A 26,139-nucleotide genomic window follows, 5' to 3' on the forward strand; every position below is an offset into this window, starting at 1 on the left:
GACGAAAAGCCGGAAGAAATTAGATTCGCTCTTTAGAAAGGCTAATGTTTTCCTTCTAAGATCCTTACTGTCGCTACATACGTCTCTTTTTCATGCTATCGGTTATTACTCTTTCACAAAGTAGCAAGAAAAACGAGATTCCGCAAGATTAAAATTCTTTCTTGTACTGTAAAAATTTTACGACGATCTTAAAATATAAATGTTATTATAGACATCAAGATTGAGCCTCGAGACCGTAATTGGCGCCAACTAACGTATCTGCGTTGTTTATACGAACGATCTAGTTTAACTTACTGTCGTTTGAAATTCCTTATCTCTCAGTGATCTGATCTTCACGTATCTTTCACGAACATAATTAAAAATTCACCCCAAAAATTTGTAAAGCCCGTTTACATGCAATTTAGATAATGGCGGCCATGACATCCGCGGCACGACCATAAATCTGGGAAGATTCTCACGAGAAACGAACGGGGCGAGGAACTCTGACTCTCCGTCTGGACGTAATTACATGATATAATTGCATTTGATTATAGCGAGACGTCAGTGTACTCGTGACTACGCCTTTGATGATACCAATTCTTAACGGCGCTACTCGCAAACGGCCCGTTTCAATTCGCTACTGGTTGTCACTTAGCCGAGCCACTTTTCTATAAGTGAGCGGCGTGTCACTTGAATCTATTATAATTACGATAATTTCGGCGCGGATTGATGCCCTCGATGTCACAGTGATATTGATATTCGAAATCGTCGTTGCATCGTGCATCAAGGAGTACAGCTCATTTATCTTTCACAACAAACAGAATAAACAAGCGAGAAATACTGCAGGTGCACATCGCAGGCATCAAGTCAAGTGTACGATACTTGCTGCAGAACTAAACACGTTGTATAATTAATTGTGATTAATTGATGATTAAATACGATTTCCTTTATAACGGCACATTCGCATTCTGTTACTATCTCCGGAATTGTAAAAACTGTTAAGGAATAAATGATAAGGCGGAACCAATTGCCCATCATGCGTGAAATTATACCTGGGTTTAATTAGTTCAGGATTCGTTCCTGTTTATCTGTGTAATACACTTGACTCTCCAACACATGACTCGCTGAGAAATAAATTGGAGATACATGTAATTATTGTTACGTTGTTCGATCTTTTCTATTTAATTAGACAAAATTTGTTCAGTTGTCGAAAATCTTGGCAAGAAAAAGACCGGCGAAATATGCAACTGATCAGCTGAGCGATGAAATTAATAATTTTAAAGTCGCACGAGACAGTGTCGCCTTTTACATAATTTGAGTTTGACGAGAGATGCCGGCTCGGTCAACGACCGGGTTGCGAGAAACATTCACTTCGTGAATACATTCGGCAAGTATGTCATCGACAAAAATGAAAAAGAGATAAAAGAAGAAATCTTTCCAAACCATCAGGAAAAGTATTCTTCAGCTGATTTCAGCTCGTTTCTGGATCACGATATCGTGATTTCGTTTTCGATCTCTAAATCCCAATTCTTAAGATTTCGCATCTTTCTCTTCCGGGCCGTCATCTCGCCAGATATTAATCATTCAGTCATCGGCAATGTGGTTAGGTATTCGATAAGCGTAGCCGTGCAATCGGCGAGAACCGGGTTACAGTTATTCGGAGGCAGGAATTTGGATGTAACGTTATACTTCGCCGAGCAGCTCGAATCACGTAACAGTAAGAGGCGATCATCTGTCGATGAACGAGTCAATCTGCGCGTGTGCTGCTTACTTTGGAATCTGACCGCGTCACTTACAGCCAATCATTAATATAAATAATTGTGAACTTTACAATCGTGACTTGTTTAAAAAGCTACTATTGTTTGTATTTGATTTACTAATTTGATTTACTAATATATTTTTAAATATTAAAAGAAGTTTTTCATATTTTTCATCAAGAAAGAATTTCATTTTTTACACGCGTATATTATATTTCTTATAATTTTTAATATATAAACTAATATTATAAATAAAATTTTACAAAATATGATATTTATTTGTATTTTTAAACGTTTAAGGGTGATTTTTATATTGTTCTTCAACAAAAAACTTGGAGATACTTGCATATTTTTATATTTCGATACTGTATACCATTGAATAAATAATCTTTTAAAATCTGATACTTTTATTATAATGAGAAGTTACATTTAATTATAGAAAACGATTGTACGACGATGTATTGGCACCTATTATACCTATACATTAGGATGGCCGTTGAATATTCTAAAAGAATTTTAAGGGGTAATTCTTTACATTAATTTAAGATGAAAACTTTATACGACGATACGGCTTAGTGTCAAAAATACAAAGTTGTGTCAAAGTGAAGGAAAAATTTGTTTTTTCTAAAAATTTCGGAAACTACTCGTTATTTTTATGTTTCAAACATACATAAAGTTTCAAGATAATCCGAAAGTTTTAAGAAAAATAAAATTTTTCTTTTAACTATGACATGCCACAGCTTTGAAATTAATTATAAATTATTTTAGATATATAAGCATATAAAGTTTTATCTTGAATTAGTATGAGAAATCAGTTCTTAAAATCTTTTAAAATACTTAACAGCCACTCTGTAAAGAATCATCAGTCTGTTGCTGGAAGAAATGCAATGATTTTATCTAGTGTGCATGTTTGCAAGGAAATTATAAAAACCGTTATTTACAGATAGAAATTCAGCTGCATAAAATGTCACATCAATGTGAATTGCGTTGGCTTGCCGATGGTCAGGTCACCGTTCTGTAACTCGGGTTTTAAAACGCTCGACAACGGTTTACATCTTGTGGTCAATGCATTTCTAATTAGTAGAAATACATTCTTTCTTTACTCAAAGCTTCGAATACACGACACCCGTGCTAATTGACTACAACGAGGCATACTTAATTCAACAAAATGCTAAGTGAGTTTCAATTGATTCATTGAATATGCTTGATTGTTAAATGCATGAACTCTCTCCTTCTAAGTTGAATAATTCCAAAACACTGTGCTTTGCCGAAAATATGCACATAATCAAATTTTACATAACGAAGAGTTATAAAAAAATATATATTTAATTAATTTAATCTTTTCTTGACGAAACAGTGTAATGAAGAAACGTTCTATATTGTTGAAATAAAAATAGTACTTTTTATTCTGAGCGAATATATGTGCTCAAAGACTAAAATAAACTTTTTCTCTGAGTGGATATATGCACCAGCAGTGATTAAAAGGTTAATGACTTTTGCGATTTTAGAGTAACATTAATATTATGATATAAAATAATATTACTATTATTTACCCTTTTGATTTCTATTTTTACATAGCTCTTAGGACATACCTCGCCGTATGAATTTAAGTACTCTTTTTCTCTCGTTAGCGTGTTAATTACACTTTTAGATATTTATGGAATTGATGCTCTCCTTCGCGCGGGAAAAAATTACACATCCTCCGACGGCGAGTCTTAATTGGCGGACGAAAGCGACGGAGAACGCACGTGTGTACCGTATGCGTGGCGTATACGCGCGCAGAAAAAGCTTTTGTCGTAACGTAGCACTCGCTCGCGCGCGGTAACGGTACCTGCCACTTTCATTTGTACTCACGTATCTAATGTGAGGTGCACATGTGGGTTGGCGCCGAGACACTACGCGCAAATAAAACCGTAAGTTTCAATCTTGTGCGCTGCGAGCCGCTCCGCATTAACTGATTTCTTTTCAACGGATAATGTATTTGCGAGCGGATGCGGCAAGCGCAAAACCAGAAAGTTCAAATGACGCCGGTATCCTTCCAGTGAAAATTATTCAAGAACATTACGAAACCATTTGATTGAGCTTACAAGTCCGCTATTTTAATCTTAATTGAGATTCCACATGGGACTAATTAAAAAAACTGTTACTTTTACATTTAAAATCGTTTTTTGTATTGCCTCTTAACGGATTTATGTTCCAGATATTCCGAAAAAAACAATAATGCATGTTATATGTGAGCGATAATTCATATCGCCCTAAAGAAGCACTTAACGACCATCTCGTTGAAATAAACAGATTGAGGAATACCTGAATTTTCTCAGGTGAATCTTCATGAATTATGCATGAAGCTGCGTAAAATCGAGACAGACATTAGTTTACACATATATACGCGCGCGCACACGCGCGTGCCCGGCCACGTACGAATGAAATTCAGCTGAAACGAGCTAATATACCGCTATCTCCTGAAGAACATGCGGCTAACTTCGACAACGGATTTGCAATACGTCCCGCTCGTCGATACACACGCTACGGCCGCGTATACACACGTAAACCACCAGATTGATTATTCGCGCAATAAACCGTGTTCATCAAGTGAATAATATGGTATGTACTGACGTGCCACCGTAGTCCGTTGTTCATGTTTTGCTTGGCTTAAGGTTAACCAAGTGTGGCTTGCGCGTCTCTCTCTCTCTCTCTCTCTCTCTCTCTCTCTCTCACTTCCGTCTCTTTTGTTTTATTTTTCTTATATCAATTAAAGAAGATTTATTTATAAAACGTAGCCGATTTATCTTTAAAGCGGATTATCGAAACCCTTATAGTGTTCATAAAATTTATCCCGTCAGAATAAGTACAAGAGAAACAGGAAATAAGTGGCTTAATATCCCTGTTTTCTTAATTCTGTAAAATTATTATCTATCATATTTGATAACTGTCATCATTTCGTTTTGTCTATAAGTTCGTTGATCGAAGTGGAGCCGTGTTTCCATTTCGAAGAAATTGAAACTATCAATTGCTTTTTCAGCCACAATATGTTAAATGTTGCAAAGTCCTACAAATGTCGTAAAGGTGATATATTTTTCGTTCAGGAGGAATTAAACGTCGTTAATAGACGTCTATCAATAGTTATCGACCAATAATTATTTGACCGCAGAAACAATAAAAAGCATCAATCGCACCGGTGCCGACTCCGTGGATCAAGGACGAGAGACCGCAAAGAAAATCACCTGTTCGGCCAAGTTCAGTATCCACCGTGATAGGCCTGCGGCAGCGCAGGAACCGCCAGTCGCGCGATCAAATCAATTTAATTATCTTGAATTATCCGCGAAGGTGCGTTGCCCCCTGACAATAAAAAACGACACCACCGATCGTCGACCATTGTAATCTCGACGAAGGTCACTCGCGCAAAAAAGTATGACGCTTCTTCATATCTCGGGACCTTGAGACAGAGCCGTAAGCATACCTTGACTGACACCGCTCGACAGACCGCTGTTGCTCTTCTGCTTCTGCTGCAACGTTGCTACAAAATTCCTTCAAGTTGTCAGTTAGCACCGCGATGTATCATCTTCCTTTGATGAGGTTACTCATTGAATTAGAATCTTAGCGCCTTCCACGATGAAATCTGTGTGTGTGTGTGTGTGTGTGTGTGTGTGTGTGTGTGTGTGTGACGTGTGTGTATGTGTGTGCGTGCGTGTGTGTGTGCGTGTGTGTAGTGTGTGTATGTGTGTGTGTGTGTGTGTGTGTGTCGATGTCAGTTAGATCCAGATCTTGCACCCTCGATCGCGAATTCTCGGTAAACAGCTGCGGCCACGTGGTCGAAGCCTGTCGGGTGTCTCCTGCGCTCGGCGCCCCCACGTCTCATCTGTGACCTTGCAACCACCACAGATTTTGGAGAACGCCCTTCGACCGACCTCGGGACATCTACTCGGTAGACACGAGGTATCATACGTCGCGTGCGACAGTCAGATTCGCGACAGGCACCCGGGAAGAGGAGGATACCTCTTGGAGTACACTCGGACTGGCAGCCGCCGGTTCGACCTGCTCGCCACGGCTGGCACCTATCGAACTGGTTTTACTCGGTTCACGACTTCTGGATCAACCGATCCCCGATCCAGGTGCTCGCTTGCGGGCTCGCTCCCCCTGCACGAAGAATCGGCAGGCCGACGACGACACGCATCGGCCGAGCGCGCGCGCTCGTTCACGTCCTCGTGAGAGAGAGAAGTTAAGCCCCCCTACAGGTAGGAGGTAAAGCCGAGTAGGTACAAACGACGGCGAACTAAACTGCGGGACAGCCACGGACGGTAGACCGTGTCGGGGTCGGCGCTTTTCGTGCCGACGAGGACTCTAGCGTTCGGGCATCTCTCGAGGTGAGGTGGTGGCAATGACCGTTCTCTCCCGCGTTCTTCTTCGTCTCCCTCGCGCGCCTGGAACGTCCCGACCTGGTCCTCCTTCTCCTCGGCCCCTCTTCCTTCTACCTGTTGCGGAGGTTCCCTCTACTGTTGCCAGCATTACCACCACCACAATCACCACCACCACCACCACCACCACCGTCATCACAATCACCATCAAGACTTGAGCATCATCACTGTAGTTAGCTTCCTCTTCTGCTCGTGTGTTGTTCCCTCACCCTTGGCTGTTTCTCTCGTCTTCCCCACTACGACCTCGTTGTCGCTGTTTGCAGGTCGGATGATCGCTCATACTCTGTTGATGGTGTCTTCTTTAGTTTTTTATGTTTTTTTATTTTTTTTTACTTTGTCTTCTTGATTACACTCCTTGAATTCGTGATGCTTATTAGTAGATGATGACGTTTTCTTGCGATTGCGATTTGATTATATAATCAAAGATTAATATGTGGTTAATAAAGGCGAGTACCAATCCTTCTATGTATTCATAATATTAAATAGCAATACAATAATTGAAATATCAATATGATTGAAAATTGATCTGCCTTGAAGCTATCTAAGCTTGAAACTGTTTTAAGAACTAGACATAAGAATTTTAATACAATAAAAAGGAAGGTTGCTAATATTGACATAGGTTTCCTAAAGCGGCAGCTTTCTATTTCTCGAAAACTAAACAGTGGGTTGTATTAATATTGATAAAAATAGCTAGATCATAGATGTGTGTTCTTTTCATAACAATTTTATTTCAAACAAATTATCTATTTTTTAAATAGATTATTTATCTTTATTTTTTAGTTCTTAAATTGTTTTTATTTTTAAAACATTTAATTCTAGTTTTTTATTCCATACAACTTTGTTGTTTAATATATAGAATTATATTTCATATCACTTAGTTCAATTTATTTCATAGCTAACTTCTTTACTATCAAACCATGAATTTTACCATTGCTGCCTACTATATTAGTTTTAAGGTCCAATTTCTCAGAGGTTTATATTGCTAAAATATTAATTATTATAAAATATGAAACAGTATTATTAAAATTGCTATATCATTTGATAGAAGACACTTTAATTATACTTTAAAATTTTCATTTTTAGTTTGTGTTTAAGAAATACTATTACTAAATAATACTATTAAAAAATAAAGTGATATGTATATTGATGACTTTCCTCTATATATAAATATATATATTCCAATAATCGGATAAAGATTGTATCTGCAACTTTACAAGACTTGATTGAAATCGTTCGAATAAAGTGTAGGGTTCCAAGACAGAATCTTTCAATTGTATCTTTCGTTGTGATTATTTTAAATAATGTAGTAGTAACTGGACTCCAAGTAACGGGATCGTAAATAGTCTTTTTATATCTAAATATGCATTTGAGATTTAAATAACATCTAATATCTAGGACGAAATAAGAAAACTTCTTCTGAGCTTTTTAGAATAATAACTGACATTTTTATAAAATATTTTAAAGTTAATAAATATTCAGCGATACTGTATTTCCAAATAAAACTTAAGAAGGTGGGATATAAAAAATAGGAGTCTAAGTTTGAAGAAATACTTAATTTTAGATAAAATATAGATAAATGTATGTTCCATAATCTTAAATAATCTTAAATAGTTTCAAATAATTACAAAATGTCAAGTTATAATTACAGCTATAAATTAGAACAGGTACATTGCAAGAATGATCATGATAAGATCGTGCAAAAGTTTATTTTTCCTAATAACAACAGACTTATTTCTTCGCAGAGCTTTGGCACATATAATATCATGCAAAAAATTATCTTAATATATTGTCATAGATTTCTTTACTGAGGTAGATAGTATCTGATAGATTCATAAAAGTCACATTTAAATAGAGAAAGAATCTGTTTAATTTCTTAACAAAGAAAAGAAGAGTTTTTTCTTATTAAGTATCTCTTGTTTGACTGAACTCAATTATCTCAATCTCTTTCAAATGACGTTAAGTTCACTAAGATCATGAAAATTTTTAAATAAAATTTTTTTCTGCTATTTTTATCATAGATTGTGTTTTATTTCTTGTAGAATCTGTTTCACATTATCAACTTTTTTACTTTTTAAAACATTCTTTTGATCATTTTTATCTAATAATATTTGTTAGCCATAGATTACAAAAAAATGAAGAGAGAGAGAGAGAGAGAGAGAGAGAGAGAGAGAGAGAGAGAGAGAGATGTTAAAAGAAAACAATAAAAAGAAACATAATTTTTTTTATTTTTGTATAATAATTATTTAAATTATTGTTATAAAGTAACAAAGTATATTGTAAACGCGGATTTTTAATACAAATTAATAAATATACATTTTTATAGAAAATTAAGTCAATATTGACGGTACCTTCTTATTTTAAATATTTTATTAATTTTTCAAAATAACGCAAATAATCCAAAATATTACAAATTAATTTATTAATTAATTAAGTAATGTTTGTGATTTGTTATATATTTCTCTGCTATTTACCTGCATCAGGTAAGTTTTTACCTGTCGAACCGCCATGTGGCATTGTCATGTTCAGTTATGATCACTGTTGAAACTGTTTATATAGGAATTGATTATTTTGAATGTTTTTGAAAAAAAAGGTTACAATAAAATATTTTGTTAAAAAATATGAAAGTATTAATAATATTATATATTAATTATGTTTAATAATATTTAAATAACAGCAGAAAATTAATGTTAATGCTTTAAATTGCGTTCAATATTAATTTCTCAAAAGGTTGAAGTAGTAATATTATAATTTCCCTCATTAACTTTGTATAATCAGAAATGCTTTCGTAATATTCCTTGTGTACATTCTATTCTATATCTAATCCTTCGTTCAGTTCTTGGATTTCTTGATTCTCGTCAATGATGTTTTCTGTCAACAAAATAAAACGATTGATGGGTTGAACCTCGAGGATTGATCGCGTGTTGCGAGGGGATGCATCGGAAAGTGTTTTCGTAGGTATATATACCCCCGTCGACGGCTCAGCGGTCGATTCGAACCACTGAAACGTTTGTCGACACATCTAGAAGATACACTAGAGTACTGTGAGGCTGAGAAAGAAATTATAAAATGTCAGTGAGTTAGATTTAGACTTGTTTTAAGTGTGATATTATTTTTAATTGTTCGATTCATTATTCGATCTGTTATACAAATCGTTACAAAGATTACTTGATAATCGGCGAGTTCTGATCGTTAATTATGTGAATTTAAGAAATTGTTATAACTTTAGTGTTGTTAAGTTTGCGAAAAGATTTTTGGAAAATTTGATAAATTTCACCAGATGTTTGATATTATTTTAGAAATTCCTAAGACTTGTGCGTGTATGTAAATGACATAAATATATTATTATTTTTCTGTTTTTTAATCTATCACTTTTAAATTTATCTATTTGTTTTATCTATGTAAAATTTTATTATTAAAATCAGAATTAAAAAAAAAATTTTATGTTTTGAAAAATTATCTGTATTTCGCTAAAATCTTATATTTCTGCAATGTATTTTGTACTTTAAATTCTAAAAAGCTGTTATATTATTAGTTATGTATTAAGCATTAATTACGTATTAAGCGTGTTAAAAATTAATGATTTTTAAGCTAATTACTGAGATGAGCTTACTAAAAAATATTTTTATATAAAATATTATACATAAATAAACCATTATTTAATTTTTTTTTAATTTGGCAAACGTTGAATTCACTATTTTAATTTAATTTTTAAAATTATTACTTTAGATTTGCAATTAACAAATTCAAAAATTTCTATGCACTAAAATTCAATAAAATATGTTCAGCAGAAAAATTTGTGCAACATAAGATTAAACAATTATTTTTTAAACAAACAAAAAAATTATTTCTAAAAAATTGTTTAAACAAATGAAAAAGTTATTTAAAAAATTGTTTAAATGAACTTGACATAATAGAACATTTTTATTTGCCGATTTAGATTTAGCTTATAAAAAATTATGGAAATTTATTGTTCTTCTCCAGACCGCGGAAAAAATTCGCAGGTATGTGTAATCAGTTAACATATCTGATCGAATTCCGCGATTGATAACTTTGTTATTGTCATAATCGACCGTAGTATTCTCTATTTCTAACTAGTATGTATAATCGTATGCATTAGAATGCGGCGCGCGGCGCAATGAATTTTACATATTCAGCGAAATTACACTGCCTCACCACTCTCCTTGTCATTTCACTGGTGGCAAATTTATTTCTTAACGAATTTATTCTGGTTTGCCTGTTGCTTTTTGAGTAGATTCCGTAAGCAAATTAAAATTAATATTGTACTTTGTCCCTTGTCATTCACAGCCTAAGTAATTCCATTTTGTTTTAACAATTTGTAATTAAAATTATGGTTATAGGATAATTTGACTTCAAAAGTTAAAATAAATGAAAAAGAATAAAAAGTGATGTTATATTTTTTTATAAATTATTATGTTATTTTGTATAAAAAGCATGAAATATGTATACATATAATAATTTGAATATTCTATAGAATACATATTTTATAGGGTAACGATTTTGCACGGTATTTTTAAGGAACAATATATTTTTTAACATTTTTCCAAGAATTTTTAGACTGATCAATAACCGATGGTATACAATATATGAATTTGAATATTAAAAATTGAAGAACACAAGATAACCGTGCTAAAATAAACTCGTGGAGATAAAGTTTGTGGTGTTTGATTATTCTGAGTTTTTACAATTTTTGAAAACTTATTAAGCGAAAAAAATTTTGATTGATATTTCTTTGAAATGCATCACCGATTTGTGCGTCACACAAAGCAGGAAAGAACAACCGCAAAAAAATGCCCCTTTTTCCGTTCTTGAGTTTTCAAATAAATAATGCTAAATGATAGTCCATGATAAAACATTAATTGCAGAAAAGAAATTTAACAATGAACATACTGTTGTCTTTCACGCGTCACTTCTGAACACTTCACGCCACGCGCTCTTGCACTCTCTCTCTCAGACACTTTCATAAAGATAAGGAGATACATTGTATTTATTTAAACTCCCGAAAATACACCTAGTTGACAGCCCCAAAATCAAACCAAAACCACCACGCTTTCTCATGGCAATCGGGCGATCAATAATATCGATCTATTGGATCAGCTGATTCGCGCGACCGGACATCATACCGGACGATGCGTGCAACACTGCCTCCTTTTTTTAGAATTGTCGTCCCGACAATTCAAGGCGGAAGGCCTTGATGCCTCCTTGCTCTACCCCAAGCTGCTGCAACGGGTTACCAAGCGGCGTCTTTCTGTAACACGAAGAAGGTCCTTTGAGCGGTGTCTTCTTCTTAGATAGAGTTGGACATGCTCCTTTGAAGATTTCTTGCATCCCTTTTTTCTTCTTCTTTACTCTTGTGGGCTTCTTACTTGATGTTTGGACTAGGGCGGGGAATTAATTCTTTATCGTGGATCTTTTGCCTTTTAAAAGGTTCTTAAGTTCTTTATACCTCGGCATTTGCTCTTCGATCCGAGGGAAAAATCACGGTTCAAAAACCCTAGGTGTGGTAGTCTTCTTCTGAAGGTAACCTCTTTTTTTGTAAAATCTAGCAATCTTTTTTTGTTCTTTGCCCCATGGAAAGTAATTTAATAATTGGAATAAAGAAACATACGCAGTAACTTTTACCAAATTAACGCAAAAGGCTATTTTTTTAAATCCGAGCAATCCAAATTAACGGGCTTCTATCTATTTCTTAATTTCCCTTTCGCGAAAAGGAACTAACCTATCAGCATGCACCATCTTTTTTCTGTGACGCGGAGATTTTCGAATACAATATAATACATCATTCAACTTCTTAACGACGGAATAAGGTCTTTCCCAATTATTTTGAGGTTTTGGAGTCTTCCCTCTCTATTTATTTAAACTCCCGAAAATACACACAGTTGATAGCTCCAAAATCAACACCAAACTACTACGCTTTTCTATGGCAACCGGACGATCGATAATATCGATCTGCTGGATCAGCTGACTTGCGCGGCCGGACATCATACCAGGCGACGCGTGCAACAATACAATTGCTTTCAGAGATATAGGGGGTCAAAGTGTTTAACATCTACTAAAAAAGTATGACACTATCGACACTTGATAGCATGAACTTTTGTTGAATTTTTCGAAACTCAGTACCTATTCTTTGAGTTACTGATTATGAATCTGATGTCAGATCTTAAAAATTCAAGATGGTGAATTCATGATTAGATAACAATTTTTGGAGAAACTTATTTCATTATCTATTTATCTATTATATTTGATCCGTCATCTTGAATTTTTGAGATCTGACATCAGATTCGTAATCAGAAGCTCAAAGAACTCATTTAATAGATGTTTGATCCTCTACATCTCTGAAACCAATTGTATGCCCATCGTAAAATTTCTGCGATTAATATTTCATTATGAACTATTATTTAGCATCATATTTATTTAAAAAATTGAAGACGGAAAATTTTTGCGATTGTTCTTTTGCAGCAAAAAAGAGAAAAATGATTTGTCGCTCTGCTGTGGATTAATAATGTAAATGTTGCACATGTAAATTTAGCTACGTCATCTTCAGCTTATTTTTTTGCATACAAGTTTCACCGTATCATTGCAGCAACCGAGACTACTACTTTAAACTTTTCGAAATGCGGAGACCAATGAATTTGGACCACTTCTTATGTTGCTTACTTATTGTCACTGTTATCGGAATGACGATTGTTTCTGCCGAACTAGAACCGATTAGATTGGTCAGATCAGACGAGACTATTGGTTCAGACATCTTACTACAGAGATTTGTTGATTGCCTTCGAAATCGTTATATATCAGCAAAACCGAGGTAATTATATTTATGATGTTTTTTTAAAAATAGATTAGTAGATAATAAAATTACTTTAAATTATTAAATCGTATACGATGTACATACATTTATAAGTATACATATAATAATTACTTCATAAATTTTAGTTCTTAGAGGACATACAGGCATACCTCATACAAACTTTTTTATATTTTTAGGTATTTATTAATATAAAATCAAAAACATGAAAATTAAAATTTTTAATTTTTTCAAAAAATTATTATTTTTAACTTTCCAAATAAAATATCTTTTTTGAAACGTGCATTATTGCAATTATTTTTCCCTTTAAAGTACTATATCTCGAAAGTTTCCACTTACATTTTTATTTAAAAATATTAAGAATTAAAGTTATGAACTTAAAGAAAAAAATTATTTTTTGCAATTTTTTTCTACAATTTTTTAAACAATTAATTTTTAAACAATTAAACAGTTAATTTTTAAAAATTATTATAAAACCTATTGAACCTTAAAATACATATCGTTAGCTTTATTCAGTAATTTATTTTACAATAAAATATACAATAGCGTCATTACAGCATGCATTAAAAGACACTGATGAAAAGACAGTGCTCTTTACGTTTTTTTGGAAGTGTGCTCTCTAAGAATTAGATTAAAGCAAGCTTCACGCGAAATAACAGATCATTATTATATTTGATTATGATAAGGAATGCATATACTAAATACTAGTGATTTCAATAAATTATGCATGAAAGATTATTTTGAAATGTAAAAAAAAAGAACTGCAATCTGACTGTACATAATTACGAAAACAGAATTAATTATACAAAAATTAAAAATTTTAATAATTATTTGCAGGCACGGCAAACGAAGTGATGCTGTACCGATGATGGAGCTGAACGCTACTTGGGAGACTCTGAAGATGATTCAGGATGCGCAGCGGCAAAACGAACAACGAAGGCAACAGAACATCAGGCAGAACAAAGAGCAAATCCTGCTTCGCGACTTTCCGAGCCTGAATGACGACGAACATACTTCGTACGATGCTACACAATACGATGCTACCGGCTCTCTTTCGGAAGAAGCTGGCAAATATTATAACAATGTACAATAAATAATTTCCGTGTATTGTCCTTCTCCCTTTCCTAGTAGTGATTAAATTCCTCTTGATATTAAAATATATAAATTCTTGAAACTCTTTATGATCCTGTTGCATTTATGAATAATGCTTGTCATTAAGTTTTGCTTCTTTCTCCGAGCAATTTAATTTTTTGGATATTTGATTGATTAATAAGTAGATATAAAAGTATGTTTGAAGATGATAGACAACACGCCAGAACGATAGAGATGTAACTTTTTGTTAAAATTTAAATTGAAAATAAATGCCAGAAATAATTCTTGAGATTAATCAAATTATATAAAATTATGATGTTAATTGACATACAGCACATTTGCAATTTTATTTAATCTTATATAAATATAAATTTAACTTGTGCGTAAAAATTCTTTTTTGTTATTTGTAGGTTGAAAGTGGTCTTTTTGTATCACTTTTTTATTTCTTCTATTTTGATACTTCAGATGCATAATAACAATGAATAGAATTGAAATATCTATACTTTAATAAACATGTGATTAATATATAAACAAGAAATAACAGAATTATATAACTAATTTATCATAATTTAATAATATTAATTAAAAAGTGAACAATAGTTTTCAATAATTAATAAATTATAATATAATATAACGGTAACATTATAACATTATAACAATTAATTTTATAAATAAATGACTATATATATATATATATATATATATATATATATATATAAACGACCATATTTATTTTTTATAAAAACATGTATCTTTATATTAATCAAAAACTTATGTAACACGTATTATGTTTAGCATCAAATTATAAAAAAAGTGAAAAATTTATTAATAGCGATTTATAAATAATTTCCAAAATTTTGAACAATTAAATATAAAGTGAAATTAAAGTACAATTTTGGAATGATTAATTTTGTCATCATGTTTTTTGCTCAGAAATTTACGGATTTATCATTGTTGAGTATTATTTTTTATAAATTGCCATCTTCTTTAAATAGACGTACTCCACAAACAGCATCTTTTTTTTGTTTGCAAATTTTCTGGACAGAATCGAAATAGAGAGGTTCAGGACACGATTGGACCCACGCGAAGCCACTGCTGCACATACAGAACTTCTTGCAATCGTCATTCGGAAGTAACACTGCATATTCAGGATCTTCTTCAGGACAAGTACCGATACAAGTAGATGGATCGAGATTGTCGTAAATTTCTCGTTCATTATTGTCTTCATCGATCAAAAATTTCAATGAATTGTCGACAAATGAGTGATCGTACGTGCGTACTGCACAAACAACATCTTTCTTCTGTTTACAGACCTTCTCTATAGAATCGAAATAAAGTGGTTCAGGACACGGCTGAACGTACGCTAAGCCGTTGCTGCACAAACAAAATTTCTTGCAATCGTCGTTTGGAAGTAGAACCGCATACTTTGGATCTTCTTCAGGACAAGTACCGATACAAGTAGATGGATCGAGATTGTCGTAAATTCCACGTTCATTATTGTCTCTATCGGTCAGAGATTTCCACGAATTATCATTATTGCCTATTTTAGCAATCGTGAATGCATTATCTTGATTTAATGGACGTTTCGCGCAAACAGCGTCTTTCTTCTGTTTACAAACTTTGTAGACAGAATCGAAATAGAGAGGTTCAGGACACGATTGGACCCACGCGAAGCCACTGCTGCACATACAGAACTTCTTGCAATCATCGTTCGGTAATAACACTGCATATTCAGGATCTTCTTCAGGACAAGTACCGATACAAGTAGATGGATCGAGATTGTCGTAAATTCCTCGTTCATTATTGTTTCTATCAATCAGAGATTTCCACGAATTATCATTATCGTCTATTTTAGCAATCGTGAATGCATTATCTTGACTTAATGGACGTTTCGCGCAAACGGCATCTTTTTTCCTTTTACAAACCTTCTGGACAGAATCGAAATAGAGAGGTTCAGGACATGATTGGACCCAAGCTACACCGCCGCTGCACATGCAAAACTTCTTGCAATCGTCGTTTGGAAGTAACACTGCGTAATCAGGATCTACTTCAGGACAAGTACCGATACAAGTAGATGAATCGAGATTGTCGTAAATTCCACGTTTATTATTGTTTCCATCGGTCAGAGATTTCCACGAATTATCATTATTGCCTATTTTAGCAATCGTGAATGCATTATCTTGACTTAATGGACGTTTCGCGCAAACGGCGTCTTTCTTCCTTTTACAAACCTTGTGGACAGAATCGAAATAGAGAGGTTCAGGACATGATTGGACCCAAGCTACACCGCCGCTGCACATGCAAAACTTCTTGCAATCGTCATTTGGAAGTAACACTGCGTAGTTAGGATCTTCTTCAGGACAAGTACCGATACAAGTAGATGAATCGAAATTGTCATAAATTCCACGTTCATTATTGTCTTTCTCGAACGTCTGAGATTTCAACGAATTATCATTATCGCCTACTTTAGCAATCGTGAAAATATTATCTTGACTGAATGTGCGTATCCCACACACGGCGTCTTTCTTCCCTTTACAAACCTTCTGGACAGAATCGAAATAGAGAGGTTCAGGACATGATTGGACCCAAGCTACACCGCCGCTGCACATGCAAAACTTCTTGCAATCGTCGTTTGGAAGTAACACTGCGAATTCAGGATCTTCTTCAGGACAAGTACCGATACAAGTAGATGGATCGAGATTGTCGTAAATTCCACGTTCATTATTGTCTTTATCGGTCAGAGATTTCCACGAATTATCATTATTGCCTATTTTAACAATCGTGAATGCATTATCTTGACTTAATGGACGTTTCGCGCAAACGGCGTCTTTCTTCCTTTTACAAACCTTGTGGACGGAATCGAAATAGAGAGGTTCAGGACATGATTGGACCCAAGCTACACCGCCGCTGCACATGCAAAACTTCTTGCAATCGTCGTTTGGAAGTAACACTGCGTAGTTAGGATCTTCTTCAGGACAAGTACCGATACAAGTAGATGAATCGAAATTGTCATAAATTCCACGTTCATTATTGTCTCCCTCGAATGTCTGAGATTTCAACGAATTATCATTATCGCCTACTTTAGCAATCGTGAAAATATTATCTTGACTGAATGTGCGTATCCCACACACGGCGTCTTTCTTCCCTTTACAAACCTTCTGGACAGAATCGAAATAGAGAGGTTCAGGACATGATTGAACCCAAGCTACACCGCCGCTGCACATGCAAAACTTCTTGCAATCGTCGTTTGGAAGTAACACTGCGAATTCAGGATCTTCTTCAGGACAAGTACCGATACAAGTAGATGGATCGAGATTGTCGTAAATTCCATGTTCATTATTGTCTCTATCGATCAGAGATTTCCACGAATTATCATTATTGCCTATTTTAACAATCGTGAATGCGTTATCTTGACTTAATGAACGTTTCGCGCAAACAGCGTCTTTCTTCCGTTTACAAACCTTCTGGACAGAATCGAAATAGAGAGGTTCAGGACATGATTGGACCCAAGCTACACCGCCGCTGCACATGCAAAACTTCTTGCAATCGTCGTTCGGAAGTAACACTGCGTAGTCAGGATCTTCTTCTGGACAAGTACCTATGCAAGTAGATTGATCACTTTTTGCACGTGTTAGGTTGCAAATATAGTTCTCTGGGAAATCGCAGACTTTTAAAATAGGATTGAAAACAAGGTTTTGAGAGTGGCATTTTTGAAGAGTACTAACGCCATTTTCACAGATGTAGTATAGATTGCAATTGGTTTCGTGAGGAATTTTGGTGATTCCCATTGTCATGCCGCACTTACTTAGTGTTGGCATACTGGGGACGTTCTCAGATCCAGCGTCGCAGATGACGTTCTCTGGAAAATCACAAACTTGAAGTTTTGGATTGAAGTATAAGTTTTTGGGACATTTTTTTAAGATCTTCTCGCCATTACTGCATTTATAGTAAGATCTGCAATCATATTCGTGAGGCATTTCGTTCTTCTCGTTCAAACAATTATTTGAATCAGAAGTGCTGGATGACCGTTTTGTAGGAATTGTTGGTGCGAGATTGGCACATTTGACTTCCGCCGGCTCATTACAAATCTGACGAACATGATCATAATATAAACCATTCAAACAATCTCGAAGAATTTGTTTTCCATCAATACATTCGTAATATTGCGTACATTCGCACTCATGGGGCAATAGTATTTTCTCTACAGAGTCTGTGGGAGGACAAACACCTAGACCGACTGTCGGCAGATGTGTACTTAGATCACATTCCTTTTGTGGATAATCGCACATCTGTATACTAGGGTTGAAATGAAGTCCGTCTAAGCAGGATTTTAAGATTTTTGTACCATTAGAGCATAAATAGTACTCAGTGCAATTAACTTCATGCTGAAACGCTCTGCCATCCGGGAGGCATTTAGTATCATGGTCGCTAATTAGGATGTCGTGGAATGAAAGTGACCGGATACATCTCACATTGGCAGCCCAATCACAAATTTCTTTTGCCTCATCATAGTTCATCCCAATCGGACATTTTCGTAATACCTTGTCGCCTTCCACACACTCATAATACTGATTGCATAGACATGGATGAGGAAACTGTGCTTTCTTGATTGATCCCTTGGAAGGACACATTATGCGGGATTTATCAATAGCTTTTGTAGTTGTTGTTATGGGTACTGTTCTAGACGTTGTCGAAGCTATGGGATCGACACATTTGACCTCAGTTGGAGTGTTGCAAATTTGTCTAACGTGATCAAAATGTAGATTATTTGGACAATATCGAAGAACTTTTTTTCCACCAATGCATTCATAATATTGTGTGCATTCACATTCGTGAGGCAAAAATACTTTTTTTATATAATCTGGAGGAGGGCAAACATTTAGATCAATTGTCGGCAGGGAATTTTTTAAATTGCAACTTTTTTGCGGATAATCACATGTCTGGATAGTCATGTTAAAGTGAAGTCCTTCTATACAGTGCTTTAAAGTTTTCTCACCGTTTGAACATAAATAAAAAGCCGAACAATCGGCTTCATGCTGAAATGTTCGTCCTTCTGGGGCGCATGTAATATTATAGTCATCAATTTGAACGTCAAATATTGGAATGTCAAAGGTCGGTAATGGCCGAATACACTTTACTACTGCAGCCCAATCGCAAACCTCTCTTACGTAGTCAAAATGCTTGCCGAATGAACATGTTTCTAATATTTTTTCACCGTCTACGCATTCATAATATTGATTACATAGACATGGATGTGCTATCCGTGCTTTTTCCGTTGAACCCTTTGGAGGACAATTCTTACGAGGTTTGTCGGGTTTTGGTGTCGGTGTAGGTTTTGTAGGTGTAGGTTTTGTAGGCGTAGGTTTTGTAGGCGTAGGTTTTGTAGGCGTAGGTTTTGTAGGAGTAGGTTTTGTAGGCGTAGGTTTCGTAGGTGTAGGTTTCGTAGGTGTAGGTTTTGTAGGTGTAGGTTTTGTAGGTGTAGGTTTTGTAGGTGTAGGTTTTGTAGGTGTAGGTTTTGTAGGTTCTGGAGTACCTCTGCCACTGCAGTCTGTATTTTCTGGGTAATCACATTCTCCGACCACTGGATTGAATACTAAATAACTTGGGCATTTTACTGGTTCTGGACCTTTTTCCCCATTAACACACCAATAATAGTAATTGCACCAATACTCATGGGGAACCTTGTAAATCTTGCCGTTTGGTACGCAAACCCAGGCAGATGGCTCTATTGATTCTCTCGGCGTTGGAGAAAACGATGTTGAAGTCAACGACGGATTTGGCGACGTTGTAATTAATGAGCGGATAGTTGATGACACGATATCCGTAGTCCATGGAATGGTAGTATCGCATTTTACATTTTCCGGATAATCGCATACACGAAGATTTGAATTAAATAATAAATTGCGATCGCATTTTTGAGGGATGGGATCCACTTTACCATTAAGACATGAATAGTAATGATCGCACATAGTCTTGTGGGGAAGTAGATGTATTTTGTCATCCGACACGCAAGAATCCGATGGAGGAGTTGTTAGCGTTGTAGTACTCGGTGACGAAGTTGTCGTCGTAGAAGTACTCGGTGATGGAGTTGTCGTCGTAGAAGTACTCGGTGACGGGGTCGTCGTCGTAGAAGTACTTGGTGACGGGGTCGTCGTTGTAGAAGTACTCGGTGATGGAGTTGTCGTCGTAGAAGTACTCGGTGACGGGGTCGTCGTCGTAGAAGTACTTGGTGACGGGGTCGTCGTTGTAGAAGTACTCGGTGACGGAGTTGTCGTCGTAGAAGTACTCGGTGACGGGGTTGTTGTTGTAGAAGTACTCGGTGTCGGGGTCGTCGTCGTAGAAGTACTCGTTGATGGGATTGTTACCGTCGGAGTACTTGATGATGTAGTTGATGACAATACCTCACATCCTGCTCGCCATGGCCAATCACATACCTGAAGTTTAGGATTGAAATGTAATCTGTTGCCATTGTTGTCCATGACAGGACACTTTAATGGATCCCCTTTCTCTCCCATATGACAACTGTAGAATTTCGTGCAGTCATTTTCATGAGGTATAAACGTTGTTTTGTTTCCTGGATTATCTTTGGGACATTTTGTCAGAAAATCAGCCACTGATGATTTGTTGAGGGTAGCAGCACTCAACGTGGCCACATATAAAATAGCCACTAAGTATATCCCTAAAATTTACAATGATGCACATGTAATATTTGTTATTTTTATAAAATTAATTGTGAAAAATAAAAAAGAATTATTTTTTAAAAGCTATAGCCGCGTGAGATAATGAAAGTGTTCCTTGCTTTAAATGATAGCAAAATATATATATTAATCCCTCTAAGAAAGGGAGGTCAAAGTCTATGTTAAAATATTTTTGTTACATGTGTGTTGAAAGTGGTTCCTTTTACTTTCACTTTTTTGTGAGTAAAATTGCTGATTTCACTACTTTAATATTATTGCACAATTCTTGTTCTCTAATAAATGCCCGTTTGATCATATGCGCTTTATCTCACGACACGCATATGATAACTTTCGCAGAAATGGCTGACGCTTTGTTGTTTTTGCAAACCTAATGTTAGTTAATTTGTCAATTTGCTAGACTCGAGGCATTCAAAAAACTACACATCGATTCGGAATTTTACCATTTTATTCGGTTATAGCTTTTATAAATATTTTACACTTAATTAAAAATACAACAAACTACATATTTACGAAACAACCACAATATCATTTATAAGTTCGGAAATGCTTATAAATTTCTGATTTTAGTTTTAAAAATTTGAGAGAATTAAATAAAAAATCTATATTATTCTATTATATTTTGATTCATTAATATTAGATTTTTTTTTGTTATTTAGGATATAATTTAATAACCATCTTTAATCAATGTTTTTTTGATCATATTTTGTTAAAATTCATATTATCTCTCATGTTTTTCATTCAACTCTTTGACTGTAACTGTGGGTCTGAGACATTCAAGTCAAGATAATATTTTGTTTTAAAACCGATACAGCCTGTATGTATGTTTTCCATCTCAAAAAAGTAGGTGATAAATGGGATTTGTTGTTGCAAAGTTATTGTTAAACATTTAAACTATTGCCGAACAGACAAAATCATAAATGGATAAGAGAGCCCATACTTCCAGGAAACGTAAGTTTTCTTTCTGTAAGTAACACGTTTTCCGTAAGATGTTCTGTAAGTAATTATTTATAAGATAAGAATGATAAGAATGTCTCCTTAAAAATTTTTTAATTATTGTTTCTTTTTTTAGTTAGTGCCAAAATTACAATTTTGTACTACAAAGAGAATCAAAATGTAAATGAACTTTTATTATTTTTTACTATGCATTTTATGTATCTATAATATAATTTGGTTAAATATTAAATATATTCACCTTTGTATATTATTTCATATTTTAATTCTGATTTATCAACCTTTTTTTATTTAAAAAATTGTCTATTTTGTGTGAGCTTATTGAACAATTAAACTTTCCTGTAGATATCGATTATTAATATTTTTTTTAACATTGAATCTTGAAGTAAAGAGGTTTGAAATGTTTTTTTCTACACATAGATAAAGTTATATATTTTTAAAGAAAACTTTTTTCCTTTTACTTATATTCAAAATTTCTTAGAAATAAAATATTCAATAAACAATTTTGTGCAAAATGACTATAATGTTAATATTTTGAGAAATTTTTCAGATTTTTTTCCTTTTCTTTAAAATAAAGAAAATGGTATCTGGCGTGCCAGAGTATAATTACAATCTGAACAAGCAAAAACAACGATACAGTCGGAGAATTAAATATGAATTATATAATAAATTACACATAATTCATAGCATTTGAACTAATACCAGAATATAGAGAGAATAATATAATTTGATAAAACATGAAGTCTAACAAAGAAAGACATTCATTAAAAATAATTACTAAATTATAAGTTAAATAAAACATATACACACATACACAATAAATCATAATTTTCAGATTGGATTAGATAACTTGATAAGTTATATAGAAGAACATGTACAGATTACTATTTAAGTAAGTAATATTGTTAAGAAATGATAGAAATTAATAATTTCATTATAGTAGTTCGAACGTATGGGTCTCATTTTATCTAATTCTACCTAATTTTCCCAAACAATAATTTTACTATAAAATTAAATAAAATTTTATAAAATTTAAATATGTTTTTCTATTATTCTTTATCGGTGTTTTTAAATAAGAATATCTCATGAAAAATTGAGTATAAAAAGCTTTAATAAAAAAATGTATGCAAATAAAAATATATTATAACAAATTTATTTCTTTTTTATAATTTTTTTAGTTTTAAAGTTATTTTTGTCTGATTTTTTCAACAATCTAAATGTCTAAAGTAAGAAGCATATTAAAAGAATATTAGTTTTTAATTATATAATTTGCACATAAAGCGCTTTAGAGATGGAGCCTAAAAGATTGGTTTTTAAATTTTACCTTTTCTTTTTACATTTTTAAAAGTTTTTCTACTTTTTTAACTCAATATACTTAACTTTCCGTGAAATGTGAGAAAATCGCAAGTGTTTTTAAACTTATGAATATTAATGTATAAATTACAAAATTATTTTACCAAAATAATAATATATACAATTTTCTAATAAAACCCAATGTTCTTTTTAAATACATATATGAAAACTGTAAATGTTAACTCAAAAGAAAAAAATATATATATTCCTCGAAACAACTGCTGTACAACTTTTATGTCAAAAACCATTTTAAGTTTGTAAAAGTATTTATATTATTATTTTACACTTTTTTTTATCCATTTACACACGACCAAACACAATTATTTGCGTTGCACAAAATACTTTTTCTTTGTCCACGTGCCCAAATTACTCTGCATATTGGTCACTCAACAATTATATCCATATTGTTTTCACTTTATCACTTTATCGAAATGTCTTTAATGGTGCGAGCACTCACCTTTCATTGCGAAGAACTCATTCGTTAAAACTGAAGACCAATCTATTTCTTCGCTTATTAAATTGCTAACTGTCGAATTCATCATTACGAAATGATTTTTATATAAGCGCTTATCGCATAGTACGCGCTTATCATATCTAACATTTGACAAAACCCTTCTCTCTTAGAAAAGTCACTTAAGCATATTGAAACAGGTGCAAAAATATTCATACAGTATGTCTTTTATATATCAGTTATTTTTGAGGAAATGTTGAAATAATATTAAAAGCATATGTAACATATTTATTAATATAATTAACATATACAACTCGCGTTTTTAGTTTTATTAAATTTTCTTAAGCCAGTTTTATTTTAATGAGACTTAAGTTTGCGTTTAGTTGCAAATTATACAAAAATTGAAAAGTTGAGATAAATAGTTTTTAATATTTACCAAAAATCGTGAATTGTGGAAAACATTTCAAACGAGAGAAGAATTGATTAAAAATTTTGATATAATAAAACGACATTTAGATTAATTTACTTATTATTTTTGCAACAATCAAATGTAAGATACGGATAGTATCGATACTTTGTTATCAATTGATAGCATTTATCAATTTAGTAATTTGAATTATTTCCTGCTTAAGTAATGTACAAACATACATATAAGTTAGAATTTATTTTATTAGAATTTTTTATTATACACTGGCGCAAAAAAAACGAGACAAAAATTTTGACCGAATTTTTAGGCAATCTTCAAAGTAATGCAACTTTGCAAAAAATTATCCAAATTACATGTACTTTTTTTTAAGTTAAAAGGTAAAGACTCTACTTTGACAATCCCTAGACGAAAGTTCGATTTGTTAAGTGTAAACTTTTTGTATTGCATGAAAACTAAACATGTTTTTTTTAATAAAAAAAAAAAATAAATGTTTGTTATTATTTTTCACAAGTTTCTCGTTAAAATCTTGCTAATATTAATCCAGATTCTTAAAGTTCATTGTTTTCTAAGCAATTAAAAAAAATATGTCAATACAATGTTTTTTGTTGATTGCACACGAGTTTGAAATTTGGACTGCATTTTAGGGTATTTTAGCGAATAAATAGTGTATTTTTTGAATATCATGAATTTTGAGTATCAATATGATATTGTACATTGATTTTATTTGTGTTTAACTCAATCATATCGCCGTTATTAGCACCACGTGGAGGTTGACGATCGGATTTTACACATCATATGAAAAGGGCCGATTTTTTAAATGAAATTGGAATTTTTATTTTTTATGTATAAGTATGTGTATGTGTATGTGTATGTGTATATTTATGTGTAATCTGAGCAGGCTGCTAAAATGGCGAACCTTCTATTGACTTGAATAAAATTGGCGCCTCAGCTATCCGCTGTATTCAGATCAGTAAGTGCAAATTTCCACCGATGAATTTCAGAGCTACATAATATGCAAAATCCGGCCGTCAATCTCCACGTGGTCACATTAAGTCACTCTGATGACGGCGGTATGATTAAGTTAAACACGAATAAAATCAATGTGCAATATCATATTAATACTCAAAATTCATGATATTCAAGAAATACCGTATTTATTCGCTAAAATATACTCTAAAATGTAGTGCAAATTTCAAGTGCAATCAACAAAAAACATCGTATTGACATGTTTTTTTTAAATTGCTTAGAAAAGAATAAACTTTAAGAATCTGGATTAATATTAACAAGATTTTAACGAAAAACTTGTAAAAAATGATAATAAACTTTTACTTTTTTTAATTAAAAGAAAAACATGTTTGGTTTTTATTCAATACAAAAGGTTCACTTAACAAATCGAACTTTCGCCTAGGGATTCTCAATGTAGAGTTTTGCCCTTTAATTTAAAAAAAAGGTACATGTATTGTAATTTGGATGATTTTTTGCAAAGTTGCATCACTTTGAAGATTGCCTAAAAATTTGGTCAAAATTTTTGTCTCGTTTTTTTGCGCCAGTGTATAACTATATTTTTTATTATATTATATATGTACATTTACACATTTCTACATTTATGTCCTCAATAAAAGTCTACGAGAGATGAAAGTGTTTACATACAAATCGTCGATTTTAATTACTTGCGTCTCTTTAGCTCGACTAATTTATAGAAGTATAGAGAACGATAAAATTGAATATTTGTTTTTTTTTTATTTCTAGTTCTTGTTCACAAAGTCTTTTGCGCTGTATTCTTTGCTTGTCTAGTATTGGCAGTTGGTTTTTCACGGACAGTTGTAGACGGACTCCGCTCTGTCAAAATGTAATCCAACCGAGCAGTTTTTAAGGGTACGGGATGCCGTTGTTGCATTTGTAAAATTTGATGCAGTTGCCATTATACGCCAGATACGTTATTTTATCCATAAGATCTGAAATCGGACATGTATGTACCAATGCAGTCAATATTAATATTTATATTCTAGAAGGTCAGTTACACCGTTGCATAACGTTATTAAAGTGTACATGCAAAAAAATCTGTTCGTCTGTTCTTTTGCTGTCTATATTTTCGTCTATTTTTTGATGACAAAAAAGCGGCTTTAATTCCATTACGTAATAAAGAATTATTATCGGCTTTTTTGATTGAGGACGCTAGATTGTTCTTGCCAG

The 26,139-nt window shown here is 33.4% G+C and overlaps 2 protein-coding genes across 9 annotated transcripts in view; one reads left to right on the top strand and one right to left on the bottom strand.

Annotated features, from left to right (window-relative positions):
• Window positions 1-14,358, top strand: part of LOC105834609 — an 83,367-nt gene extending 69,009 nt beyond the window's left edge. For 3 of the 8 annotated variants that reach the window (XM_036283220.1, XM_036283219.1, XM_028194626.2), the window contains 2 exons: window positions 12,753-12,974; window positions 13,812-14,358. In XM_036283220.1, the coding sequence (XP_036139113.1) occupies window positions 12,753-12,974; window positions 13,812-14,067 (478 nt within the window). In that variant the 3' untranslated portion in view covers window positions 14,068-14,358. Of the gene's footprint in view, window positions 1-2,679; window positions 2,912-2,949; window positions 4,341-6,389; window positions 6,415-8,881; window positions 9,220-12,752; window positions 12,975-13,811 lie in introns of those variants that run through there. The other 5 variants (XM_036283221.1, XM_036283222.1, XM_028194630.2 and 2 more) reach the window with 4 other exon arrangements.
• Window positions 14,359-15,099: 741 nt separating this feature from the next.
• LOC105837392 lies at window positions 15,100-23,780 on the bottom strand. Its single transcript, XM_012682154.3, is given in 3 exon segments — window positions 15,100-15,190; window positions 15,193-20,745; window positions 23,526-23,780. Coding segments are annotated over 3 exon segments (5,700 nt in total). The 5' UTR covers window positions 23,611-23,780; the 3' UTR covers window positions 15,100-15,128.
• Between the last annotated feature and the right edge of the window lie 2,359 nt (window positions 23,781-26,139).

Source organism: Monomorium pharaonis, chromosome 2 (genome assembly GCF_013373865.1).
Source record: "Monomorium pharaonis isolate MP-MQ-018 chromosome 2, ASM1337386v2, whole genome shotgun sequence".
Taxonomy (NCBI): Eukaryota; Metazoa; Arthropoda; class Insecta; order Hymenoptera; family Formicidae; genus Monomorium; species Monomorium pharaonis.